Raw genomic sequence first — 21,690 nt, forward strand, 5'->3', positions numbered from 1 at the left:
GATTCTCCCAAAGCTTAGCGATGTAAAGATAGAAGATAAGGATGAGACTGAGGTGGTTAAAAAGCGCTTTAAAAGGTTTTGTCATCACTATACTCGGTGTCTTTTCGCAATATCAGTGCTGGGATCTAAATTTACAATGAATGTTACTTTAGACCCCCAAACACCTCGGTCACCATAAACAGCTCAGCTCACAGAAAAGTGCATCATGCATCCATTCTTCTATCATGGTATCACATTGAGTAGTTTGGCCTTGCACATATACATTTTCCAGCATCATAGTGAGTTGCATTTCCAGCATCACTGAGACAGTTTACAGTTACACACTAAGGATGTTATTACGTCCTCCTATAATAACTGCTAATATAATTGCTCATAATTGCCTTGCTCAGAAGTACTTTACATAAAGCAATTATTGCTTGATAATCCTTTCTTTAATGCTCATTGTTTGTGTGTCACAGTTCAGGCACAGTCACACACAACCTGAACCAACCTCAAATAAACATAACAACAAAGTTTTATAATATTAACTATTTCCCTGTGCACATTATCAGTGCTCACTCTTTGGTGTTGATTATTTTCACAGTGTGGTGACTGGTTAACCACCAAAGTCTAACACTTGCTGAAAACATCTTGGTTTTCTCAGCGTGAATCAAAATGCAACACATAAATTGTACCTGGAGTCAAAAAGAGTGGTGTTCAGGAATAAAATGTTAGGTGGGTGTAATGTCAAAATCGTTTGATTTTTTAGGCGAGTGCATTAAAATGTCTGAACGTGGCTCACATATTATTGATATTTGTGTGGGTTGACTCTCTTCTGAATATTGTGATTTGTTGATGAACATTTTTAATTTTGCCTGTGTTTTGCTTTGCTTTTTTGTTTTCTTTTTTTTTTTTTGAAGTATCAAAGTCTTCTCATCAAGAAGAAATTAAAGCAAACATCTGTGGAATAATGGACAGGGAAATGAATTCTCTCACTATAGCAAGTTTGTTGTGTGGGTGCCACTGAACGTGACAAGCATGCAACTGCCAGACCGGTGGTGTGGAACTGCTTTGATGGGCATGTTCAACACATGGGCATGATGCCAATTCGGACAAGCATGTCTATGAGAAGACCCAGTCTGCATGCTAAATGAGCGAACATAACCGTCGATCTAATTTTACGTGTGTTATTGCTAATACAACAAATGTTTTTTTTATAAATTAATTGAACTAAATTACACTTGAAGAAACATGTCTGGATGCTGTTTTTACATCTCCACTCAGTGTCAATATACTAATATTTCATCTACCAATATATTTACTTATTGCTGATGCTGTGAATTCAGTATGGTTACTGGACGCTCTACAACTTTACATACTTTCATTTAAAAAAAGCTTGAAGCTAAGCACACAGTAGGCTCCCAGAACATGCCCCCTCAAAAACCTGAAGGCCTTTGAATATCATGTACAATGCTGCCATCTCCAGGACAAAATAATTCATACATGTTGAATGATTTTTCAGCAGTTTAAAGATTAATAATATTAAAGACTGGGTAATAGGCCTGAGAGATAAATTTTTTTTGTGCTGTTTGTTTTACTATATGCAATAAATGTGACTGATTTATCACCCAGAAACCACCCATTCTTAGCGGTAGCTTTAATAAAATAAAAATGGTTAGTTTGCTAAATATGAAAATTGTTTTATTTTCTGAATGTATGGCACATCTGAAATTGGGGATCTACAAATCAATCGTTTGTGCCTATATAGTTGTTATATAGTTGTTATTGTGCAGTTTTGGGGTGAAATAAATCGCATACACAATAAGCTGCAGTTACGAGTTTTTACAATGCAAATGTTTTAGCACAAAAAGTAGGACCTCGTGTGGGTTGTGTTTTTCCCCACACTGCCTCTTTAAATCAGTGATCATTTGCTTTTCTGGCGTCAGCATCGTCTGCGGCAGTGAAATGTTCAAAGTGGGATATTTTAGGGAATGCTTGGCATCTGGAGGAGGAGAAAGATATCCGATCACCGAGAGGAGACGAGCTGGAAACCTGCTGCCAAATGGAACCATCAAGGTAGGCTCACCTGTGTCCGGTTAATGCTCGAAGATGCTCAAAGATTGCTGCTTTAATCCTTTCGATGCTTACTGAAAACCCGACGTCCCGTCTTCAATTGCAAATTATATAATGCGCACCAGAATAGGACTTTTGACAGGAGCTCTGTGCTCGTGTTAAATGCTGTTCTTGATCTGCGCCTGTAATCCGAAATTTTGCAGGGATACGTTTCTTATAGGAGGGATGCAAACAGGTTGACAGAGTAACACACCCAAATACACTCAGACTCGTATGCAGGCCCAATGTGAGAACGTGATGTACTGGCTCAGTGGTGGTGAGGCTTGTAAAAAAAAAAAAACTCCCAGATCGCACTACGTGTAACCTACGTGCAAGTTATGAATTATCAGTACACTGAGGTATAGTCCATATGGTCCACAGCCTCCTGCACTTAGGCAATGATACTAGCCCAATCTTTCATCATTTTTTAAGAAAAACTGAAACTAGGCATTGGTGCCTCGACTCTATTTGAGTAGGTTTCATCTTGGGATTTTCAAGTATTGATTAAAGTGCATTGTTGAAACCATTTCTTATCACCTGTTTGCTCGGTCTTTGAGCTGAGCTGAGTCACCTGCTCTTGTTGGACTAAGCAGCTACAGCCCTCTGCAGGAGTGACTCCGCCATCACATCAAAGTGACAGGTGTTGACTCTCTGTGATGTGTCACGGTTGGTGCTGCCACGTGACTGACTCATGTTCCACTTCTTGACAGCACACACCAATTCAAAGTGACATGCTACTGCTGAATATGAAAGAGGCCTATTGGTGCTGTGTGACTTCTGCTAATCACAGACAATCCCAATATATAGGTCTCATCTTTAGTTTAGTTTCACAGGCCATGTGGATTCGTAGTGGAAGCCTTTGTAACTTTGATTTGTGGTATGTAAACTGGGGCTGTGCCATATATTTCACCCACAACACAGTGTGATAATCATACAAATGTGCACTATACAAATTATTAATCATAGGGTAGTCTTTATACTTGCATGACAGGGTGTTCGGACGTGTGCCACAGTGTGGGCATCTCACATGAGCCCAAAATCTGAACAAGTGTTGTGGAAGGCCAAGTGACAAGACCTGATGCCAATCCAGGCTCATTATTTCTGATCAGTGATCATGTTTGCACATGATGGTTTGGCTTGTGGTCAAAACATATGGCTGTTGTTATTGTTATTATTGAGTCCGGATCGTTCATCACCAATGTAGCCTACTAGTCTTTGTCTTTATTTTTGCTCTTTTCTTTATAAAACAAACGTGATTGCTTTTTTCATGTCTTCTCTTTCTTTCATTGTAAATACTATTACTACTACTACTACTAATAATAATAATAATAATAATAATAATAATAATAATAATCATCATCATCATCATCATCATAATTATAATTTTTAAGTCTTAGTCTTTTAATTTAATTCTGACGCTGTGAAAAAGCTCCAGTAAGTGATCAACTCTTTTTTCCATAAACATTTACCTGTACAGGGGATGATCACTAAGGAGCAAATATAGAAGATCAATACCCTGAACAGGATCCTTTGTTTACCAGCTCCTGAGCACAAAGGGTTGTACCGCATGCTGAGGACTGCATCTTAAACCTGAATGTCAGAACATCATGCCAGAACACTTGCACTGTGCTGTCACTGGGAGCAGGTGGTGGAAACCATAGCAACAAACGTGCCCAGTCCGTGTGTCCTTAGGATGCCTCTCTGTTTTAGTAAAGGTGCAGAAGCGTGAAACATTCCCTAAGAAAAAGCTTCTGGTAAGTTGACCAAAGACATGAGGACTGTACCACAGGTGAGTACTGTGCTTTGTGTAAATGTTGAGCATTTCTATTCACGAGTGAAACACTGCTGCTTGCCTGTTAATCATCAAACTCAATCAGGCCAATGAGCAACACACATCAGATCTGTTTGACTGTATCTCTCAGTGTGGGTTCATTCCATGTTTTTTGAAATCTTTTCAGCATCGTGAGGACATCACTCCTCCTCTGACTGTCTCATATTTGTAATTGTCACTAAGTAATAGCTCACTGAGCAGCTGAAGTCCTCTGACTATGTAATGAGACGGCTAGTTTTCTAATGTTACAGCCAGCACATTTATTAAACACATAACATAGTTAATATCAACATCCAATAAAATAATGCAACATATACTTGTTCAGTATCATTTGCTATGTAATGTTTATTTTCCTCTTTCTGTCTCAGATATCACCATGGAAGACCAACTGCTGCAAAAAAACTTGATGTGTGTACCACATCATTAATGTACAGTCATGTACAGCTTCTTTCAGGTTAATACTCCCTGATAAAAGCTTCTATGGCTTTTTATAATGAAAGCCTGCTGGAGGACTGCAACTTCTTGGAGCCAGACAATGCTGAGAAACCGGCAGAAAGCCTCCCGGCAGAGGCTGTGGCTCCTCTCATATCAGTCACTCTGCGTGTAACACTAGCAGCCATAATGATCTTCATGATTACAATTGGTTTCCTTGGTAACGCAATTGTGTGTCTGATTGTTTACCAGAAGCCTTCCATGCGTTCTGCTATCAATCTCCTCCTCGCCACACTGGCCTTTTCAGACATTATGCTCTCTCTGCTCTGCATGCCCTTCACTGCAGTCACTGTGGGCACTGCTGAGTGGAGCTTTGGGAGTGGATTCTGCCGAGCCTCCATCATGCTATACTGGCTGTTTGTACTGGAGGGGGTGTCCATCCTCCTCATAATCAGCGTGGACCGATTCCTCATCATTGTGCAGCGGCAGGACAAGCTGTCCCCACACAGAGCTAAACTGTTGATTGCAGGTTCATGGGTGTTGAGCCTGTGTGTGTCCCTGCCATCTGTGGTTGGGTGGAGGACAGGTGCAGCCGGGGGAACCTGGGCGCCGCTGTGTGTGCTGGGATACAGTGAGTCTCTGGCAGACCGCGGATACACTGTGCTGTTGACAGTAGCAGTATTCTTTGTACCCTTTGCTGTAATGCTGTACTCCTACATGTGCATCCTCAACACGGTGCGCCGCAACACCCTGCGTATCCACAATCACACTAGTGAGCATTCCTGCCTGCCAGCCCTCAACCAAGTCAGCAAAATGAGACTTACTGGGCTGCAGCGCCCCCCTCAGATTAAGGTGGACATGAGCTTTAAAACCCGAGCCTTCACCACCATCCTCATCCTGTTTGTAGGCTTCTCAGTGTGCTGGTTGCCGCACACCATCGTTAGCTTGCTGGCCGTGTTCAGTCGTCAGTTCTACTACAGCTCGGCTTTCTACCCGATCAGTGTGGGAGCTCTGTGGCTCAGCTACCTGAAGACCGTCTTCAACCCTGTCATCTACTGCTGGAGGATCAGAAAGTTCAGGGAGGCCTGTCAGGAGTTCATTCCCAAAAGCTGCAGACTGTGTCCCAGAGTGCCAGGCAGGAGCCGCAGAAGAGTGAGGCCCAGCAACATTTATGTGTGTAGTGAGACACAGTCAGCTGTTTGAAACAATGAGAATTAGTTTGCTAAACACAAAAACCAGCAGCTTTTGACACTGCCATCAGCTGTTTTTAACTTGTACCCTCTTAATATGCAATGAGAGGAAACTGACTCCACCTTGAAGGAAAATACTATATTGTTGACAAAGTAATCTGATCACAAGAGTTAGCCTTCAACCTCAACTGTAAATGAGGTCCTTAAAAAAAGGAAATATGTACAACTCCATGGCAACTCCATCTGTTAAAGAAGGCCATTCTAAAAAAGCTCCAGAATAGCTACTGAATTTACCATCTGGTCATCTGGTAAGGTTATTTTACCTGAAACATGTTCAGTCTTGATTAACTTCATGGCATTATGGTTTTTGACGCATACTATCATAATACTAATACTAGGCATACTAAACATAATTTCTCTGTTTCCATAATGTTCCCTGATGTTTTCACCAATGTTATTTTGTTGCCTAAGACTGTAATAGTCTGCGTTCAGTGGTGATAATGATTCGGTTGTTGGTCGTGTGGTGAGTTTTAAAAAAGTATAAAAACAAAACATAAAGGTGTTAATGTTCAGTGTTCAGAATTGTTTTAAATGAAACACTTAAATGAAATTTGTGCCGAAATAAAACCCTTTTCCAACTGAAACTGTTATTTTGAATAATGATAATCTTCTTCTTTTCCTTTCGGCTGTTCCCTTTCAGGGGTCGTACAGCAAATGATGTGCCTCCATCTAACTCTATCCTCTGCATCCTCTTCACTCAAACCAACTAACTTCATGTCCTCCCTCACTACATCCATAAATCTCCTCTTTGGTCTTCCTCTAGACCTCCTGCCTGGCAGCTCCAACCTCAGCATCATTCTACCGATATATTCACGATGTCTTCTCTGAACATGTCCAAACCACCTCAATCTGGCCTCTCTGACTTTATCTGCAAAACATCTAACATGAGCTGTCCCTCTGATGTATTAATTCCTGATCCTGTCCATCCTCGTCACTCCCAAAGAGAACCTCAACATCTTAAGCTCTGCTACCTCCAGCTCTGCCTCCTGTCTTTTCTTCAGTGCCACTGTCTCTAAGCCGAACAACATCGCTGGTCTCACCACCGTCTTGAACACCTTTCCTTTCATTCTCGCTGACACTCTTTTATCATACAACACACCTGACACTTTTCTCCACCCGTTCCAACCTGCCTTCACTCGCCTCTTCACCTCTTTTCCACACTCTCCGTTGCTCTGAACCGTTGACCCTAAGTACTTAAAGTCCTGCACTTTCTTCACCTCTGCTCCCTGTAACCTCACCGTTCCACCTGGGTCCCTCTCATTCAGACATATGTATTCTGTCTTGTTGCGGCTAAGCTTCATTCCTCTGTTTTCCAGAGCAGACCTCCACCTCTCTAGATTTTCCTCCCCCTGCTCCCTGCTCTCACTACAAATCACAATGTCATCTGCAAACATCATAGTCCATGGAGATTCTTGTCTAACGTCATCTGTCAGCCTGTCCATCACCAGAGCAAACAAGAAGGGGCTCAGAGCTGATCCTTGATGCAGACCCACCTCCACCTTGAACTCCTCTGTCACACCTACAGCACACCTCTCAACGGTCTTACAGCTCTCATACATGTCCTGCAACACTCTAACATACTTCTCTCCCACTCCAGACTTCCTCATACAATACCACAGCTCCTCTCTCTGCACCCTGTCATACTCTTCCTCTAAATCTACGAAGACACAAAGCAACTCCCTATGACCATTTCTGTACTCCATCAGCATCCTCAAAGCAAATACTGCATCTGTTGTACTCTTTCTAGGCATGAAACCATATTGCTGCTCACAAATGCTCACCTCTGCCCTTAGCCTAGCTTCCACTACTCTTTCCCACAACTTCATTGTTTGGCTCATCAGCTTTATTCCTCTGTAGTTGCCACAGCTCTGCACATCTCCCTTGTTCTTAAAAATTGGCACCAGTACACTTCTCCTCCAGTCCTCGGCCATCGTCTCACTCTCCAAGATCTTGTTAAACAAACTAGTCAGAAACTCTACTGCCACCTCTCCTAGACACTTACATACCTAGTCCTCATATGCTCTTTGTTTTGCCTTTGCCACCTCTACCTTCACCTTACGCTGTATCTCCCTGTACTCCTGTCTACTCTCTTCAGTCCTCTCAGTGTCCCACTTCTTCTTAGCTAACCTCTTTCTCTGTATACACTCCTGAACTTCCTCGTTCCACCACCAAGTCTCCTTGTCTGCTTTCCTCTTTCCAGATGACACACTGAGTACCCTCCTACCTGTCTCGCTGATCAAATTAGCTGTAGTGGTCCAGTCATCTGGAAGCACCTCCAAACCACCCAGATTCTGTCTCAGCTCCTCCCTGAAAACTACACAACATTCTTCCTTTTTCAACTTCCACCACTTCGTCCTCTGCTCTGCCTTAGTCCTCTTCATCTTCCTCACCACCAGCATCATTTTACACACCACCATCCTGTGTTGTCTGGCTACACTCTCCCCTACCAATGCTTTACAGTCACTGATCTCTTTCAGATTACAGCGTCTACACAAGATGTAGTCTACCTGAGTGGTTCTACCTCCGCTCTTGTACGTCACCCTATGTTCCTGCCTCTTCTGGAAGAAAGTGTTCACTACAGCCATTTCTATCCTCTTTGCAAAGTCAACCACCATCTGACCTTCTGCATTCCTGTCCTGAAGACCAAACCTGCCCATCACAGTCTCATCACCTCTGTTCCCTTCACCTACATGCCCATTGAAATCTGCACCAATGACCACTCTCTCACCTTTGGGGATGCTCTGCATCACTTCATCTAACTCACTCCAGAATTTCTCCTTCTCTTCTAACTCACATCCTACCTGTGGGGCATAACCACTCACAACATTGAACATCACCCCTTCAGCTTCCAATTTCAGACTCTTCAACCTGTCTGATACTCTTTTCACCTCTAGAACATTCCTCACCAACTCCTCTTTCAGGATAACTCCTACTCCATTTCTCTTCAAATCTGACCCACTGTAGAACAACTTGAACCCTGCTCCTAAGCTTCTAGCCTTGCTACCTTTCCACCTGGTCTCCTGGACACACAGTATGTCCACCTTCCTTCTCTGCATCATGTCGATCAACTCTCTAGCCTTCCCTGTCATAGTACCAACATTCAAAGTCCCTACTGTCAGTCCTACATTCTTAGCTTCCCTCTTCTCTCTCTGCCTACGAACACACCTTCCTCCTCTTCTTCTTCGTCTTCGACCAACAGTAGTCCAATTTCCACTGGTACCCTGTAGGTCAACAGCACTGGTGGCGGTCGTTGTTAACCCGGGCCCCGACCAATCCGGTATGGAAGTCATTGTCACGATTCGCATGTTTGATTTGGCATGTGTTTTACGTCGAATGCCCTTCCTGCCACAACCCTCTGCATTTATCCAGACGTGGGACTGGCACAAGAAGACACTGGCTTGTGCCCCCTTGCGGTTGCATTATTTTGAATAATGATAATACCTCTAATAATAAAAAATAGGTCCCTTATCAAGCTGTAAATGATGAAGCAATGTAAATGAATTTAGCTTTGAAATGAAAAGAGACTGGAGTACTGCACGGAGAGGCCTGTTCGAGCCCACTGTGAGCTACTTTCAGAGTGTACATAAACTCAACTGGGCTAAACTGCGTTGCTGAGGTAATAAAACATCTGAATGGCTGCATTTCTATCAGTGTCTTGCACTAGGACACTTTAAAATGTGGAATTGGAGATGAAACCACGTTGAGGTTAGTGGGCGACCCACTCTTCCTCCTGAACCACGGAAACAACATGTAGTACATCTGAAGGTAACATACACGGCAGACCCATTAGGAAAACGCAAGGCTTGTGCAAAACTGTAACAAACTAGCTTCTTCTTTTCCTTTCGGATGTTCCCTTCAGGGGTCGCCACAGCGAATCATGTGCCTCCATCGAATCCTGTCCTCTGCATCCTCTTCTATCACACCAACTAACTTCCTGTCCCCTCTCACTACATCCATAAATTTCCTCTTTGGTCTTCCTCTAGACCTCCTAATAAATAGTGCACTGTAGATTTGACACAGTTGTGTGCAACTTTTTAAATGTGTGTCATTTTAAAACTGAGCAGTGGATGCTGTATTAACTGACATATGTTAGATGCTGTTAGGCTGCTCCAGCCTGGATTGTTAGACTTGCAGCCTCAGCTACGTAAACAGAGGTTGTACTGTAGTACAGCACAAAACAGAAAGAAGGTGCTGTTTGTTCATCGCAATTAAATTAGTGTCATTGCACTAACTTCTCTGCCTCTTTATGAAACTGATTAGTAAGATTGTTTCAGTCATAATTGAATGGCTTTACATACTTTAGACAAGAAGAAGCATTGACCGAATGACAAGTATTGTGATTTGAATCTTCTTATACACTAGCAAAACACTGCAGTCAGAATTTGTTATTTTCATTAATTGATTTTCATATTTTAAATTATAACTTGATTTATGTCATAGAGGTGCAGATGTTAGGTGGATAGCAGATGAAATGCCCCCTTTCAGCACCATTTTATGTCAGAGCACTTTTGAAAAGCATTTTAGAAAATGGTTGTGACAAAGGAGGAGGTTAAAGAAAGGCAAAAAGAATTGGATTTGTGCCCTGTACATTTACACATCAACAGCGTAATAAGCAACACACAGTCTCCCTGTCTTAATTTAAAAATTAAGATCTCATGATTGCTTCTACATCACATTACTGTTCTAATCACTTAACTTTGTGTTGACGAGATCTGCAATGATGTCAGGAGTGGGAGCATTTCTCTGGTCATATTTTCCCACAATAGATTTAACCTGGAGAAGCTCTGAGCTATGATTCAATGTATGCATACGCATGTGACTCAGTTACAAATGTGATTTGATTGAGACATCTTCCACAAACTGAAGTTTATTAGACATAATTATAAACTACTGAAGCATGAGTCCAATTAACACAGAAAAATCTTCTCTTCTGTGCTTACCAAAAAGATAAGATCAACCAGATATGAATGGGAAGTCCGCCTTGTGCTCATTTTCTTAGTTTTACCAATCATTTTGTAACATATACATGTATATGTTCACCAATTAAATTGTTAGGAAATGAGGCCTCTGTCAAGAAACGTGCTGGCTGTTTATTGTTTTCGGTCCATTCGGCTAGAGTATTTGCAGTGCAGTACTGTTAATACTTGTATGGTTACGTTATGTTAACGGAACAAACACAACACAATATTAAGACATTAGTTGGACAAAACAAAAGGGGTTAATATGACTGCACACATGAACATAAGGATAAGTTCTGAAAAACATTACCTGTACAGATTTGTGAAATAGCATCAAGTGATACGTTTATGAACTGAAAAACATAGATTCTTTGTCAGTATTTGGACTGTCACTGATGAGATTTCTTTGGAGCTGAACATCCCCAAGACCAAAACTGTGGAACCTGAACTGTACTGTGAGAGGCCTTAACGTTTGGCTGTGTTGCTCACCAATTTATTTGAACACCTGGAATTAAAGGGGATCAGGTTAAGGAACTTCAGAGTAATGAGCAGACAAATAGACAGAGCCCAGTTGAATGTACAGAAGGACCAGCAGCGCTTATTTTTGTTGAGTAAATTCAGTTAATGTGAGAAAGACGTTTTAATGGCAGTTAACATGTTAATTTAGCCAGTAATGAGTTACAGTGTGTCATTCAAAAAAATATTTTTTTGAAAACTAGGAACGTCCAGATTTATGTAAGGTCTGACTATTATTTTAATTTTACTGCAACCACTGATTGAATTTTTAGAGGAGAAAACAATTAACATACATTAAAAGTCCACAGATGAGGATAAAAACTGTGAAACTTGCAAACATTCTCATTTATGAACCTGTACCTTTATAAATCTATATTTTGTTGATCTTTATAAATATGAGTATTAAATATTAAACGCCCACATTCTTACATCTACCCCCTTCACAGCAGCTTACATTAAAGAGATGTTCTCAAATTTGTCGTGACTTTGTTCTGACAGGCTACAGTTGAGTTGTACTTATTTTATTTATTGGGAGAACAAATGTATTGCAACTAAATATTAGACGAACGTACGTCTTGCGCATTTCTTTACGACAGGCTGCACAGGCGGTATTGCTGGCTTGTCGCGGGGCATGATGGGAGTAGATAATCTTCAAATATGGCGGCTTCCACGGGACATGATGAAAAAGCTGTTTGTACATCAAACGTGGATTTTTTACTGCACCCTGAGCTGTTGTCTCAAGACTTTTTGCAACTAATTTTGAACGAGGTAAGTCCGTGTTTAGACTGAGACAGTGAATGGGGGTGTAATGTGTTCTCGCACTGGCTAAATGCTCATAATAGCTGTTTAATTGGCCACTGTTGTCTGCACACCAGTGGCTGATTGCTGTTTGTAATATTCGAAAGAATGAGTTAAAAGCTCTTTTTGTCTGAATCAGAAAAATGTCAACACCAGAGACTGTGGCAGTCGGGACAGGCTCATAGAGCTCTACCTCCGGCATGTCATCCCGCTGCCGCAAAGGACTTTACCCGACACCCGCTGGGGCAGGAGAGTGCAGAAGAGCCGGGGGAGACAGACACCAAGCGGCCACAGGTCCGACAGGTAACTTTAACGACACGGGGAGCGTTCAGCGTTAATACTGTCGTGTTTTAATGGGCTTAGTGGGCTTAAAGGTTAGTTAGGCCCATTGTGATCTCACCTGTCTACTGCCTATAGTGTAAGTTATTACACTCATACTTACTGTTTCACGTATCTGCCCCATATCTGTTTGTACTGCTATGCACAGATTTGCAAATTTCAAAAATCATTGTTCTATTTCAATTACTTATTAGAAATTATTGAAAGAGGACAGAGATATTTTGGTGCTACCTAGTTTATAGACAGCATCCGTACTATTAGGACTAGATTCACCCACAGCTTCTTTGAGACTGTCCTCCTGTGAAATACATTTACGTAGCTTATTTCTACAAACGGGAAAACGTCCAACATGAACACATTACCGTGGGATGACAGGTGTAGCAAACACAAGAGCCACCTAGTATTTAGACATAGTTTGCCAGAAGGTGGTTGGGTTGGATGGATGGGTCAATAAAGTAGAGGCGGAGTAGACAGGAGACACACAGAAGAGTCTGAATCTAGTGTTATTTGTTGCATGTTGTAACAGGTCGTGTGACTTGAGTCATGTTTTGTACATTATGGTACAAGTTGCACGTATTTTGCACAGTTTTAATTCTGTGTTTTTAAGAGTTTGTGGAAAAAAATTTGTGTGGAATTGGCTTCTATTATGGCACCATTGTAACAGTATCGGCAGACATATGAGGGGTATATAATGACTTGTATGAACGTTAAGGTTAGAGGGCTTGTTGCTACATCACCACAAAGACACACCATCCCAACTCTTTTTAAATTGTGGTTGTAGGTCATTGGTCTTATATTGTTCATTCATGTAGTACAACACCAGTTATTCCAGGGGGGCAGGGGGGCATAAAAATATGCTGTTGTCATTATTGTTTGGTAATTTCCACTTCCAGTAATGACCACAATAGGAAACGACCTCTGATCGTGTTTGATGGTAGTTCCTCCCACTCTGGCCCACTTAAAGTAAAGAAACCAGAGGGAGCCAGTGTGTCACCAGGGATCATGGACCGGTTAAAACCCCCCCCAGCTGCAAACCTGTCAAACCCCATCCGCAGGCTATCTGGCAACACCTCCTCCTCATCCATTCATCACAGCACTGACACAGTCAACCTCAAACGGGAAGCAAACAGCTCGGTACGTAATTCTTATTCTATCATCTCTGTTATGCATAGAATCAAATTTGACTGTAATACCAAGAAAATAGGCATAACAATCATATTATTTTGTGTTCATATTGATTACATTGTAATTAGAGGAAGAACACTAACCAGTAACCATCTCTTCAGGGTGATCTAAAGTCTTCAGAGGTGAAGAAAAAGATCCAGCATGTGACATGGCCCTGACCTTTGACCATGATGAGACCAATCACTCCCTTCCTGTCACTAAAGGCCATCTGTTATTGCCCACTACCTTTGCTTTCCTCATCACAATTTCCCCAATAATTGCATCACAGGCCAAGATGGAAATCCTTTTAGTTGTGTGTCAGGGCCACTCAACTCACCCCATGTATTTCTGAGAGCGGACAGGGTGAGCTGGTGCTCCGAAGATCGTTCTGCTTTTGAAGTCACAGGCCTCTTTTGTAGCTTTCCTCAACCTGAAGTGCCCTTACCATGAATAATCATCAACTCTACAATGTCACTAATGGAAAATATGGTTATTCTCTTTCTACATTGTGGGCAAATTAATCTGAGTAATTTGGCTTCCAGTACTGGTTTGCAGTGGTTTGAGAATGAGTTTCTTTGACTGAAACCAATAAAGAATCTCACACACTGACAAGCTGATGGACATCCCCTACTATTATATGGAAGTGTTTGTGTTTGCTGCATTTTTCTTACTTTTGGCTTGTGATGTATCTAAAGTAATGCACACCACAGCTTATAGTGAACATAGTTTTAGAAGTTTATGTGCACGCTTGAAATTTGAACATATATCAAGTGTAATTTTATTGTCAATAATTTTCATTCTGCTGACATTTATTTAAACTTCTGTTTTATTTCACAACTTATTTATAGTTTTTAATTAGTACAGTGTGCTATTGTGCACATGTTGTAGATAACACATATATATTTTCTTTGTTTTTCATTTGTCTTCCACAAAGGAAGCAGGAAAATCAGATTCATATGTGCTAATATCACCTTTTAATGATTCAGGAAAAGAAATATGCACTACAACAAGCATTCAGTCTTTTTGTACTAAATTTATTTAAAATTGTGGCTAAATTGACTTTGCAGTATGTAGAATTCATCAAGCCCACACAGGAAAAAGATTCACAAGACATTTAAATCCATTGTCAAATCAGGTGTTGTATTTGTACAGATTTTTTTTTTAATAAATGCAATGAATCACTTGTGTTGATTTAATTATGGTAGAAAAGTCAGCTGAAGGCATTGTGACAGTAAATTACGCTTGTTGGGTAAAACAAATTTAAGGGCTTTCATTTTAACGGCAATCTGCAGTGTATTTTGTATTTGTGTACATTTGTTAAAATCTTGGCCTTTATGCTGTCTATTGTTTCCTGCTATTTATTCTGAAATGTATGAAATTTCATGCAGAGCTACCATAAGCATTCAGAAGAGAAAATATGCTATTTTAGATCTAACTAGTTTAGACTATTTCACAAAACCTAATTACAGTATCAAGCTTATCCATGCACACATCAGTCTGCATTAATACTTCATTTATTTTAAAACCCTTTATATGGTGTCTGTTTATAATCATGTTTTATAAGCAAATGTCTTTACATTTATGCCAAGTTATTAAGTTATTCTGTTAGTAATGATGATGAATGAGTGAACTTTTAACTTACACTTGAAAATTCAACAAATTTAGTGGTTAGTATGTCATGTTTTAAAACAATGTACATTCATAATAATGTTAGGTAGTAGCTATGCTTTGGGTGATACGCTGTGTGGTCAGATAGTATTCTGTTCTTCTCATTCCTTCATCATAACATTGGCATCCAATCACATGAATTATTATTCCTCTCTTGAATTAGATGTCCTTGCCACACTCTGGGCACAGGATATCATCACGTTCAGTGAGGAAACCACGCCCGACCAGGGACACGGAGCATTTCTTACAGTTGAAGCAGTCGTTGTGCCACTGGCGCTCCTCAAAGGAAATGTACTTGCTGCCTCCAAGACCTGAAAAAGAAAATCAAATCCAAATAAAGACGACAGAGAAACAAAAAATGTTCAGATTCAATGAAACCAATCAATATTAATTACCACTAATGGGTGTGGTACAGGAAGCACACTTCTTGGCATATAGGTTGCAGAAGCAATTGAGGCAATAAGCAAAGTCATCTCTTGAAGTAAACCTCTGGCCAGACAGCTGCTGCTTGCAGCTAGTGCACAGGAAGCAGTCCTTGTGCCAGGGCTGGTCACGGTAGGTCACTCCACCAGTGGTGATGGGCTAATGAGAGGGAATGAGTGTCATATTGTAAGACTTTGTTGTTGCGCATAGGTGTGAAGTGTAGATGGAGTAATTAGTGTAATTGATTACTTGTCAGATACATTTGGCTGTACAACATGAACAAATGAGCTTCAGACCTTCTTGCAGTGCACGCACTGCATGGCAAACTGCTTCTCATAGCAGGGCACACAGAAGTTGTGGTTGTCCTTAGGGATGAAGCTCTTGGTGCCAATTGGCTGTTGGCATCTTTGGCAAGTAAAACAGGTCTCATGCCAGCTGTTTCCCTTGTGCTCCATCTTCCTGGAGCCTTCAGAAAAATAAAGTAAGACAATGGATGACGTTAAAAGGATTGTAAGGAGAAAATAAATTACAGAATAATGTCCTGTTGAAACTACACAACAAGTTTAAATACTTAATATCTTCTTTGCTTTTTTGACTTAAGAATTGACCAAATATTTTAAAGTTTGTAGTTTGTAAGTGTTTGCTGTTAAGAAGCACTAAAAATGTACGTACCAAGAATAAATGTAGATACTTGATAGTAAAATGGGTTTATGGGTTTAGTTTCTTTTTTGGAAAACTATAGGATTTTATTGACTGCATTAATTTACCTACTAAATTGTGATGTCACCACCTTGCAGCAATGTTTAACACAACTAATATCAATGTATGCTGGTGAACATCCATCATGCCAATATTCTTTACATGTTCCAAATGTTTCATCCTTGCTGTTCATGGTGGTAAGCAATGCACCTAAATAAAACTTTAAAAAACCCTAAATATTTATTTAACATATGATTAAGTAGACATATTTGGAAACAAAAACATAGCTAAGGGAGGGATCCAGAATAAGTGCCATGAAATGAACCGTTTCATTTCCATTAAACATAAGTGCAATATACAGAGGAATATTTTTAAGTAACGACATAAAAAGCTATGGTAAATTTCTATTTAGAACTGACTAATGCTTAAGTTAATTCTGTTCTCTGTTGTGTTTGATATTTTTTGAGCCTAAACTGTTAATGTCGTTTTGACTTTGTTCCTACCTGGCATGATGGTTTTCTTGCACTCATGGCACTTGGAGGAATACTCATTAGAGTAACACTCAGTGCAGAGGAGCTGCTCATCCTTGGTGGAGAAGGGCTTGTCCACCAGTGAGCGCTTGCACTGAAAACACTTGAAACAATCTTCGTGCCAGTGACGGTCCTTATAGGACAGATCCTGTGACAGATGGGTAGTAACATCATGGTCGATATTGATGATAATTAGTTTGCAAGACAGAAACCCACATAGGGAGCATGTTAGTGTTCTGTACAACCAAGTGCTTTGTTTATTCTCCTACCCTGGTGTTGCAGCCAATGGGTTTCTTGCACTCCTCACAGGTGTTGGAGTACAGGCTCTCATAACATTTCACACAGTAGGGATTCTCCTCTCGCAGAACATATTTCTTCCCAAACAGGGACTCCTTGCAGTAATGGCAGTCATAGCGCTCAGTCATTTTGACCCAGGTTCAACTAGCCAGAGGGAGAAGGAGAGCACAGACAGAAATAGAGAGTGAGGAGAAAATCTTATGTCAAACGCAATCTTCTACGTGAAACCACATTTTGTAAATGATGACAAAATATTTTCGATAGCTTACTGCTTGCATAACTTTTTAGGACATCTTTCAAAAACATGTTTGCAATGACACTGACATTCAGCGAGAAGCAAATTCCTAGAAAGCTTCAAATTTTAAGATTTCTAGGACACATTACAGAGTTTTTCCATATTACATTTCCCCCTTTCATCTCCCGCTCCCATCTCTCTGCAGTCAATTATTTTGTACTCAATGCACAAGTAGAGGGGGACAGATGAGAAAGATATAAATAACTCCTATCAGTTCTGCTTAGAGACAGCCAGCTTTTGACCTGTTGCATACCAGCGCCTACTATGCAACTGTACACTGACCCATCCATCACCTCACCTACAGCTGTCAGCACGAGATCACAGTATCTCTTGTCATTGTGTGTGCGTGTGTGTGTGTGTTTATGTGTATAAGTAGGTCTGAATAGCACTCCCAACAAAGTAACAATAGATAGCCATAGTCTGCAGCTGTTTGTGGTCTGTCTGTTAAGTTCTCTGGTTATCCCACATGTGTCTAAACTCTGACTCTCTGTTGACCAAGGATAGTGTACAGTCGGCTACACATTTCAGAATGTGTGTGTGTGTGAGAGAGTGAGTGATATAGAGAGGTAAGCTTGGTTTAAATTAAATTGCTCTGCTCCATTATTATTCTCTTTAACTGCTTGCCCATTCAGAGAATCTTCGCCTTGTCAGAGCTTTGAGTGATTTGTGATGTTCATTTAAGAGGTTACGGTCTTTTACTATTGTGAAGTTAAAATGTTTAATCTGCCTGTCCTCTCTTCCCTTAGGCACCCCTCCCACATTCCCTCATTGTGTTGCTCCCACTATGACTCACCTAGCTTACATAAGGATTTATCTGGCTCCTAAAAATAAAAAACAGATAATCTGAACTGCCTCAAATAAAACCTCCAGCAATTTTGACATGCCATGCAGCTTTTCCTAGCTTCTGCTATCACTTTGATGCTTTCCATGTGGGAGTCTGCTAAAGCCTGTTAGATGGCAAGTTCTGGACCTTTGTATAGCCTGGTCTTAAAGACTGAGAACCACTTGTGTAAAAAAATAAATTGACGAAGACAACTCTGCATGACTTACATAAAAAGGGAGTGTTTTGCTTAAATTATTATTATTATATAAGTCAAGTTGCAAAAAGAATTGTTTAAAATCTTCAATGTTCCTGTAAAGGCTTTTAAAAAACTGCAAACTACAGCAGTTGTTCATTTTTCTGCATGTACATTTTTCGTTTTTAAACCAGTACCTTCTCTGAGAGTGAAAGAAGGTACTGGTAAGCTTCATGGTAACCGCTTGGTTACGGCAACTTTTTTGTCTTCTAAACTAATGGTTTCGAGGAATTTCTCATTTATTGAATTAAAATTCCTAATTGGGTATGTCCAAACAACAGATACAGAGCAGCCTTATAAGTGAATAATAGAATGAATTGTTACATTAAATTAAGATCTAAATTCAGTAAACATGTTCCTCGAATTACAGTCACAGAAGTAAACGGAAAAATTAAGTTTGCAGTTTAACTTGACACCCAACATGTGTAACATCACAAACTGTGTGTGCACTCAATTGCCAGTTTATTAGTTACACCTAGTTAAAACTATGTCAATATATTATTATTTCCACCTTAACTACTTCAGTGATTTTAGGATGAAAACACTTTTATGTTAAATTCAGTGCAGTTAAACACCATCTTCCAAATAGATTGTACAGTTGAATCATCTCCTTTCTAAAACTGTTTTAACAACATTTTGTTGGCCTGTTGTATTAAAGTAACGTAGTTTAACCTAGGTGTACCTAATAAACAGCCCCCCCCCCCGGGTATATTACATTCCTCTACTATTTCTAGACCTTTGTGCACTTGGATTCTCACGCTGAATTGCATCAATTGAAAATGCTGTTAGGTCCATTAAATGCTGTAAAGCTACAACATAAAGCAGAAGATGTCACTACTGAACTGTCACTAGAGCAACACAGTTTAGCTGAAGAGAAATTCGAGGTAATGAGGGGATAAGAAAGAGGAGGGTGGAAATGAATTCTGCTAACCAGGGTCAACAAGGGCTGTGCATTTTTTTAGACAGAAATAGATCCATTAAAGAAGTAAAGCTGTCCCTGAGACAGACAGGAGGATGGAAAGTGGGGAGATGTGAGTAATAGTGAGGATACTGTGCAAGTGGAAAGAGGGAGCACATGAGCAGGTGGTTGGGGAGGTAGAGAGGGGGTTGCCAGAGCACAGGTCCCAGAGAATGGAAGACATGGTGAATGAAGACCAGGGAAAAGGATGAATGGGTGGAAAGATGGACAAGTGGATGGATGGATAGTGGAGCAGCTGAACAGAGTTGGGTCTTACCTTCCTGTCTGAGGAGTGTGGGCCTGTGCGGAGTCTGAGGCAGACTGAGAATGAAGGCTTTGGTTGGGTTGTAGTTACTCCTGATTGCATAACTCCACCCATCGGGATCTAATTGAAAAGGGGGATGGGGGGGGGGGGGGGGTCTGTACCATGGGGGAAGGGATTCTTTTTGGAGATGATCTATAAATACAGCGGTGCTTCACAGAGATAACCCAGAGGCCCTCTTTCACTCACTCATTCACCCATGAGACCATGTGGCCATTTAAGGTCACTCAGTTGCTGTTCACTTACTCACCCACACACTATTTTTGTGATCCATTTGCTCGTTTGCTTAAATTTTGCGTCTTTTTTTCTAAAAGTTTTGGTTCTCTACACAGATGCATCATATCATTCCTCCCTGTCCCACTTCCTGCAGAAAAACAAGTCATTTTTCTCTACTTTTGTTTTCTTTGCATCAAAATTATCTGTGGTTATCATTATCATAATATTGCGCACACAGGAACACACAGGCAAAATCAAGACACAATATTCATGACTGGAAGCATGCCAGGTCAAATGTCAAAGACTGTTGTCCTTTGAGACTTTTCTCTACTCATATGTCTCCTCTGTTTCTACCTCTATATTTCTCCTCACAGGGGAATATGCATTCAGGCCTGGTAATGATGACAGTTACCCTCATGGCCTCTAAGAAAATTTGCACTATTTCCTGCACTCATACATTCTCTTGTTCACACTGCTGCAGCCCTCTCAATTAACCCTTCATGCTCTTTCCAACTCTGTCCCTTTGTTTCTCTGAAGCCAGTTTTCCTGACGCCGGTGTTCCATGGACAGTCTCCAGTGAGAACATGCGTCAGCAGTGCTCCACTAAGATTCAAGTGCTCTATTTGTAGCACAGTGAGTTTAGTGCTTTGCAAATTGTTAAATGAGTTTGTCGCATTGGTATCTAGCATGTTATTTATGCTGAAATGTTTTAAATAATATATAACAGTTTTATTACAGCCAAACTATATTGGTGCTGTATAGTAGTTCATCCATACTGTCTACGGACATTGTGTACAGAAGATGAATCCTCCTGACTTTGGTCTTTTCCTTCATCGGTACCAGAAGACTCCCATTTATGGTTTTGTGTAAAATATCTCTATAAATTAGATTAACTGCCACTCACGTCCTCTTCAGGGTGAATTATATTTGTTATCAAGTCAAATTTGTCAAATATGTCTTATGATTTAGTTTAGGACTAAAAACTGCAAAACTAGAGTCCCAGCGGTACTTTCTGTTTAGTGCTAACAAGCAAATATTAGCATTATAACTCACTAAGCTAAAATTGGTTTGCATTAACAGGTGCTAAACATCAGGACTTTTGAAGACTAATGTCAGTTCAAAGCACCACTGATTTTAAGTTTGGATTCAGTGAGCTTCTATGGCTGCAGGATGGCAAGGATGAATAGTTAGCACAACATAAAACATTGTGTTCCTTTCAGTTATCATTGCCATTTCACACAATCTGAAGAGATTTATGAGGTCTTCAGTTGTAGGCCATAGATGGGTTAGCGTGCGTCCACTGCTCTTGCATAAAAGGTGATGGAAATATAATCACTGAGAACCTTTAGTTTCTGTTCATCTGTGGATGATTTCCTAGCAGTGTTTTCATGAATGCAACTTTAAACAGCTTTGAACAGGAAGGTGGTTCATTTGTAAATCTGATGTCAAATGTTTGATGAGATGAGACTGGGAATGGATTAGATTGACTACTCTGCCTCTGACCCGTGCCACTGACATTAATGCATTCAATGTTCTGTAATTTAAAAAAGTATCGAAACAATGCACACTCCTATGTTTTTCACCAAGGCATAGAAACAATCACTTTAGTTCAGTTCTGTGAATTTTAGAAAGCCCTGGTTACTACCTTATGGGACAAATCTGTTTTATGACCATTTGAAACTTTGCCCAAGACTACCCAGACATGCCACCCCCCTCACCCCAGCCCTCAGCCTTTGCTTCTTTCCTGTGTTCAGCTGGCACACAGTGGTCTTTGCCCACTCTGTGCAATCTGAATCGAACCATCAAACTCAGTTGCTGAAGCCAGGG

The 21,690-nt window shown here is 40.6% G+C and overlaps 3 protein-coding genes across 6 annotated transcripts; 2 read left to right on the top strand and 1 right to left on the bottom strand.

The window, feature by feature from the left end:
* Positions 1-1,865: 1,865 nt before the first annotated feature.
* gpr45 (G protein-coupled receptor 45) lies at positions 1,866-6,415 on the top strand. Of its 3 annotated transcripts, none has more exons than XM_067516419.1 (3): positions 1,866-2,055; positions 3,569-3,880; positions 4,291-6,415. In XM_067516419.1, the coding sequence occupies exon 3, from the start codon at positions 4,403-4,405 to the stop codon at positions 5,555-5,557; it is 1,155 nt and encodes a 384-aa protein (XP_067372520.1). In that variant the 5' UTR covers positions 1,866-2,055; positions 3,569-3,880; positions 4,291-4,402; the 3' UTR covers positions 5,558-6,415. The 3 variants fall into 3 exon arrangements, with proteins under 3 accessions (XP_067372520.1, XP_067372521.1, XP_067372522.1); XM_067516420.1 differs by having other exon boundaries at positions 3,569-3,845; XM_067516421.1 differs by having other exon boundaries at positions 3,633-3,880.
* A 5,291-nt stretch (positions 6,416-11,706) lies between these two features.
* On the top strand, positions 11,707-14,562 carry c9h2orf49 (chromosome 9 C2orf49 homolog). Of its 2 annotated transcripts, none has more exons than XM_067516423.1 (4): positions 11,707-11,846; positions 12,016-12,179; positions 13,109-13,349; positions 13,502-14,562. In XM_067516423.1, exons 1-4 carry the CDS (start codon positions 11,736-11,738, stop codon positions 13,556-13,558), a joined length of 573 nt encoding a protein of 190 aa, XP_067372524.1. In that variant the 5' UTR covers positions 11,707-11,735; the 3' UTR covers positions 13,559-14,562. The 2 variants fall into 2 exon arrangements, with proteins under 2 accessions (XP_067372524.1, XP_067372525.1); XM_067516424.1 differs by having other exon boundaries at positions 12,016-12,170.
* fhl2a (four and a half LIM domains 2a) lies at positions 14,393-19,742 on the bottom strand. Its single transcript, XM_067516422.1, has 6 exons — positions 19,603-19,742; positions 16,969-17,140; positions 16,673-16,847; positions 15,767-15,936; positions 15,443-15,629; positions 14,393-15,358 (listed from the first exon to the last, which is right to left on the bottom strand). The coding sequence occupies exons 2-6, from the start codon at positions 17,122-17,124 to the stop codon at positions 15,207-15,209; spliced, it is 840 nt and encodes a 279-aa protein (XP_067372523.1). The 5' UTR covers positions 17,125-17,140; positions 19,603-19,742; the 3' UTR covers positions 14,393-15,206.
* Between the last annotated feature and the right edge of the window lie 1,948 nt (positions 19,743-21,690).

This window comes from Channa argus, chromosome 9 (genome assembly GCF_033026475.1).
Source record: "Channa argus isolate prfri chromosome 9, Channa argus male v1.0, whole genome shotgun sequence".
NCBI classification, from domain to species: domain Eukaryota; kingdom Metazoa; phylum Chordata; class Actinopteri; order Anabantiformes; family Channidae; genus Channa; species Channa argus.

Excerpts from the sequence above, each read along its gene's own strand:
- fhl2a (XM_067516422.1), bottom strand. The coding sequence starts at position 17,124 with ATGACTGAGCGCTATGACTGCCATTACTGCAAGGAGTCCCTGTTTGGG. Across the intron at positions 16,848-16,968 it reads CCATTGGCTGCAACACCAGG|GATCTGTCCTATAAGGACCG; the intron begins GTAGGAGAATAA and ends CATCTGTCACAG. Across the intron at positions 15,630-15,766 it reads AGTGCGTGCACTGCAAGAAG|CCCATCACCACTGGTGGAGT; the intron begins GTCTGAAGCTCA and ends CCCTCTCATTAG.
- c9h2orf49 (XM_067516423.1), top strand. The coding sequence starts at position 11,736 with ATGGCGGCTTCCACGGGACATGATGAAAAAGCTGTTTGTACATCAAAC. Across the intron at positions 11,847-12,015 it reads TGCAACTAATTTTGAACGAG|AAAAATGTCAACACCAGAGA; the intron begins GTAAGTCCGTGT and ends TGTCTGAATCAG. Across the intron at positions 13,350-13,501 it reads AACGGGAAGCAAACAGCTCG|GGTGATCTAAAGTCTTCAGA; the intron begins GTACGTAATTCT and ends CCATCTCTTCAG.
- gpr45 (XM_067516419.1), top strand. The coding sequence starts at position 4,403 with ATGGCTTTTTATAATGAAAGCCTGCTGGAGGACTGCAACTTCTTGGAG.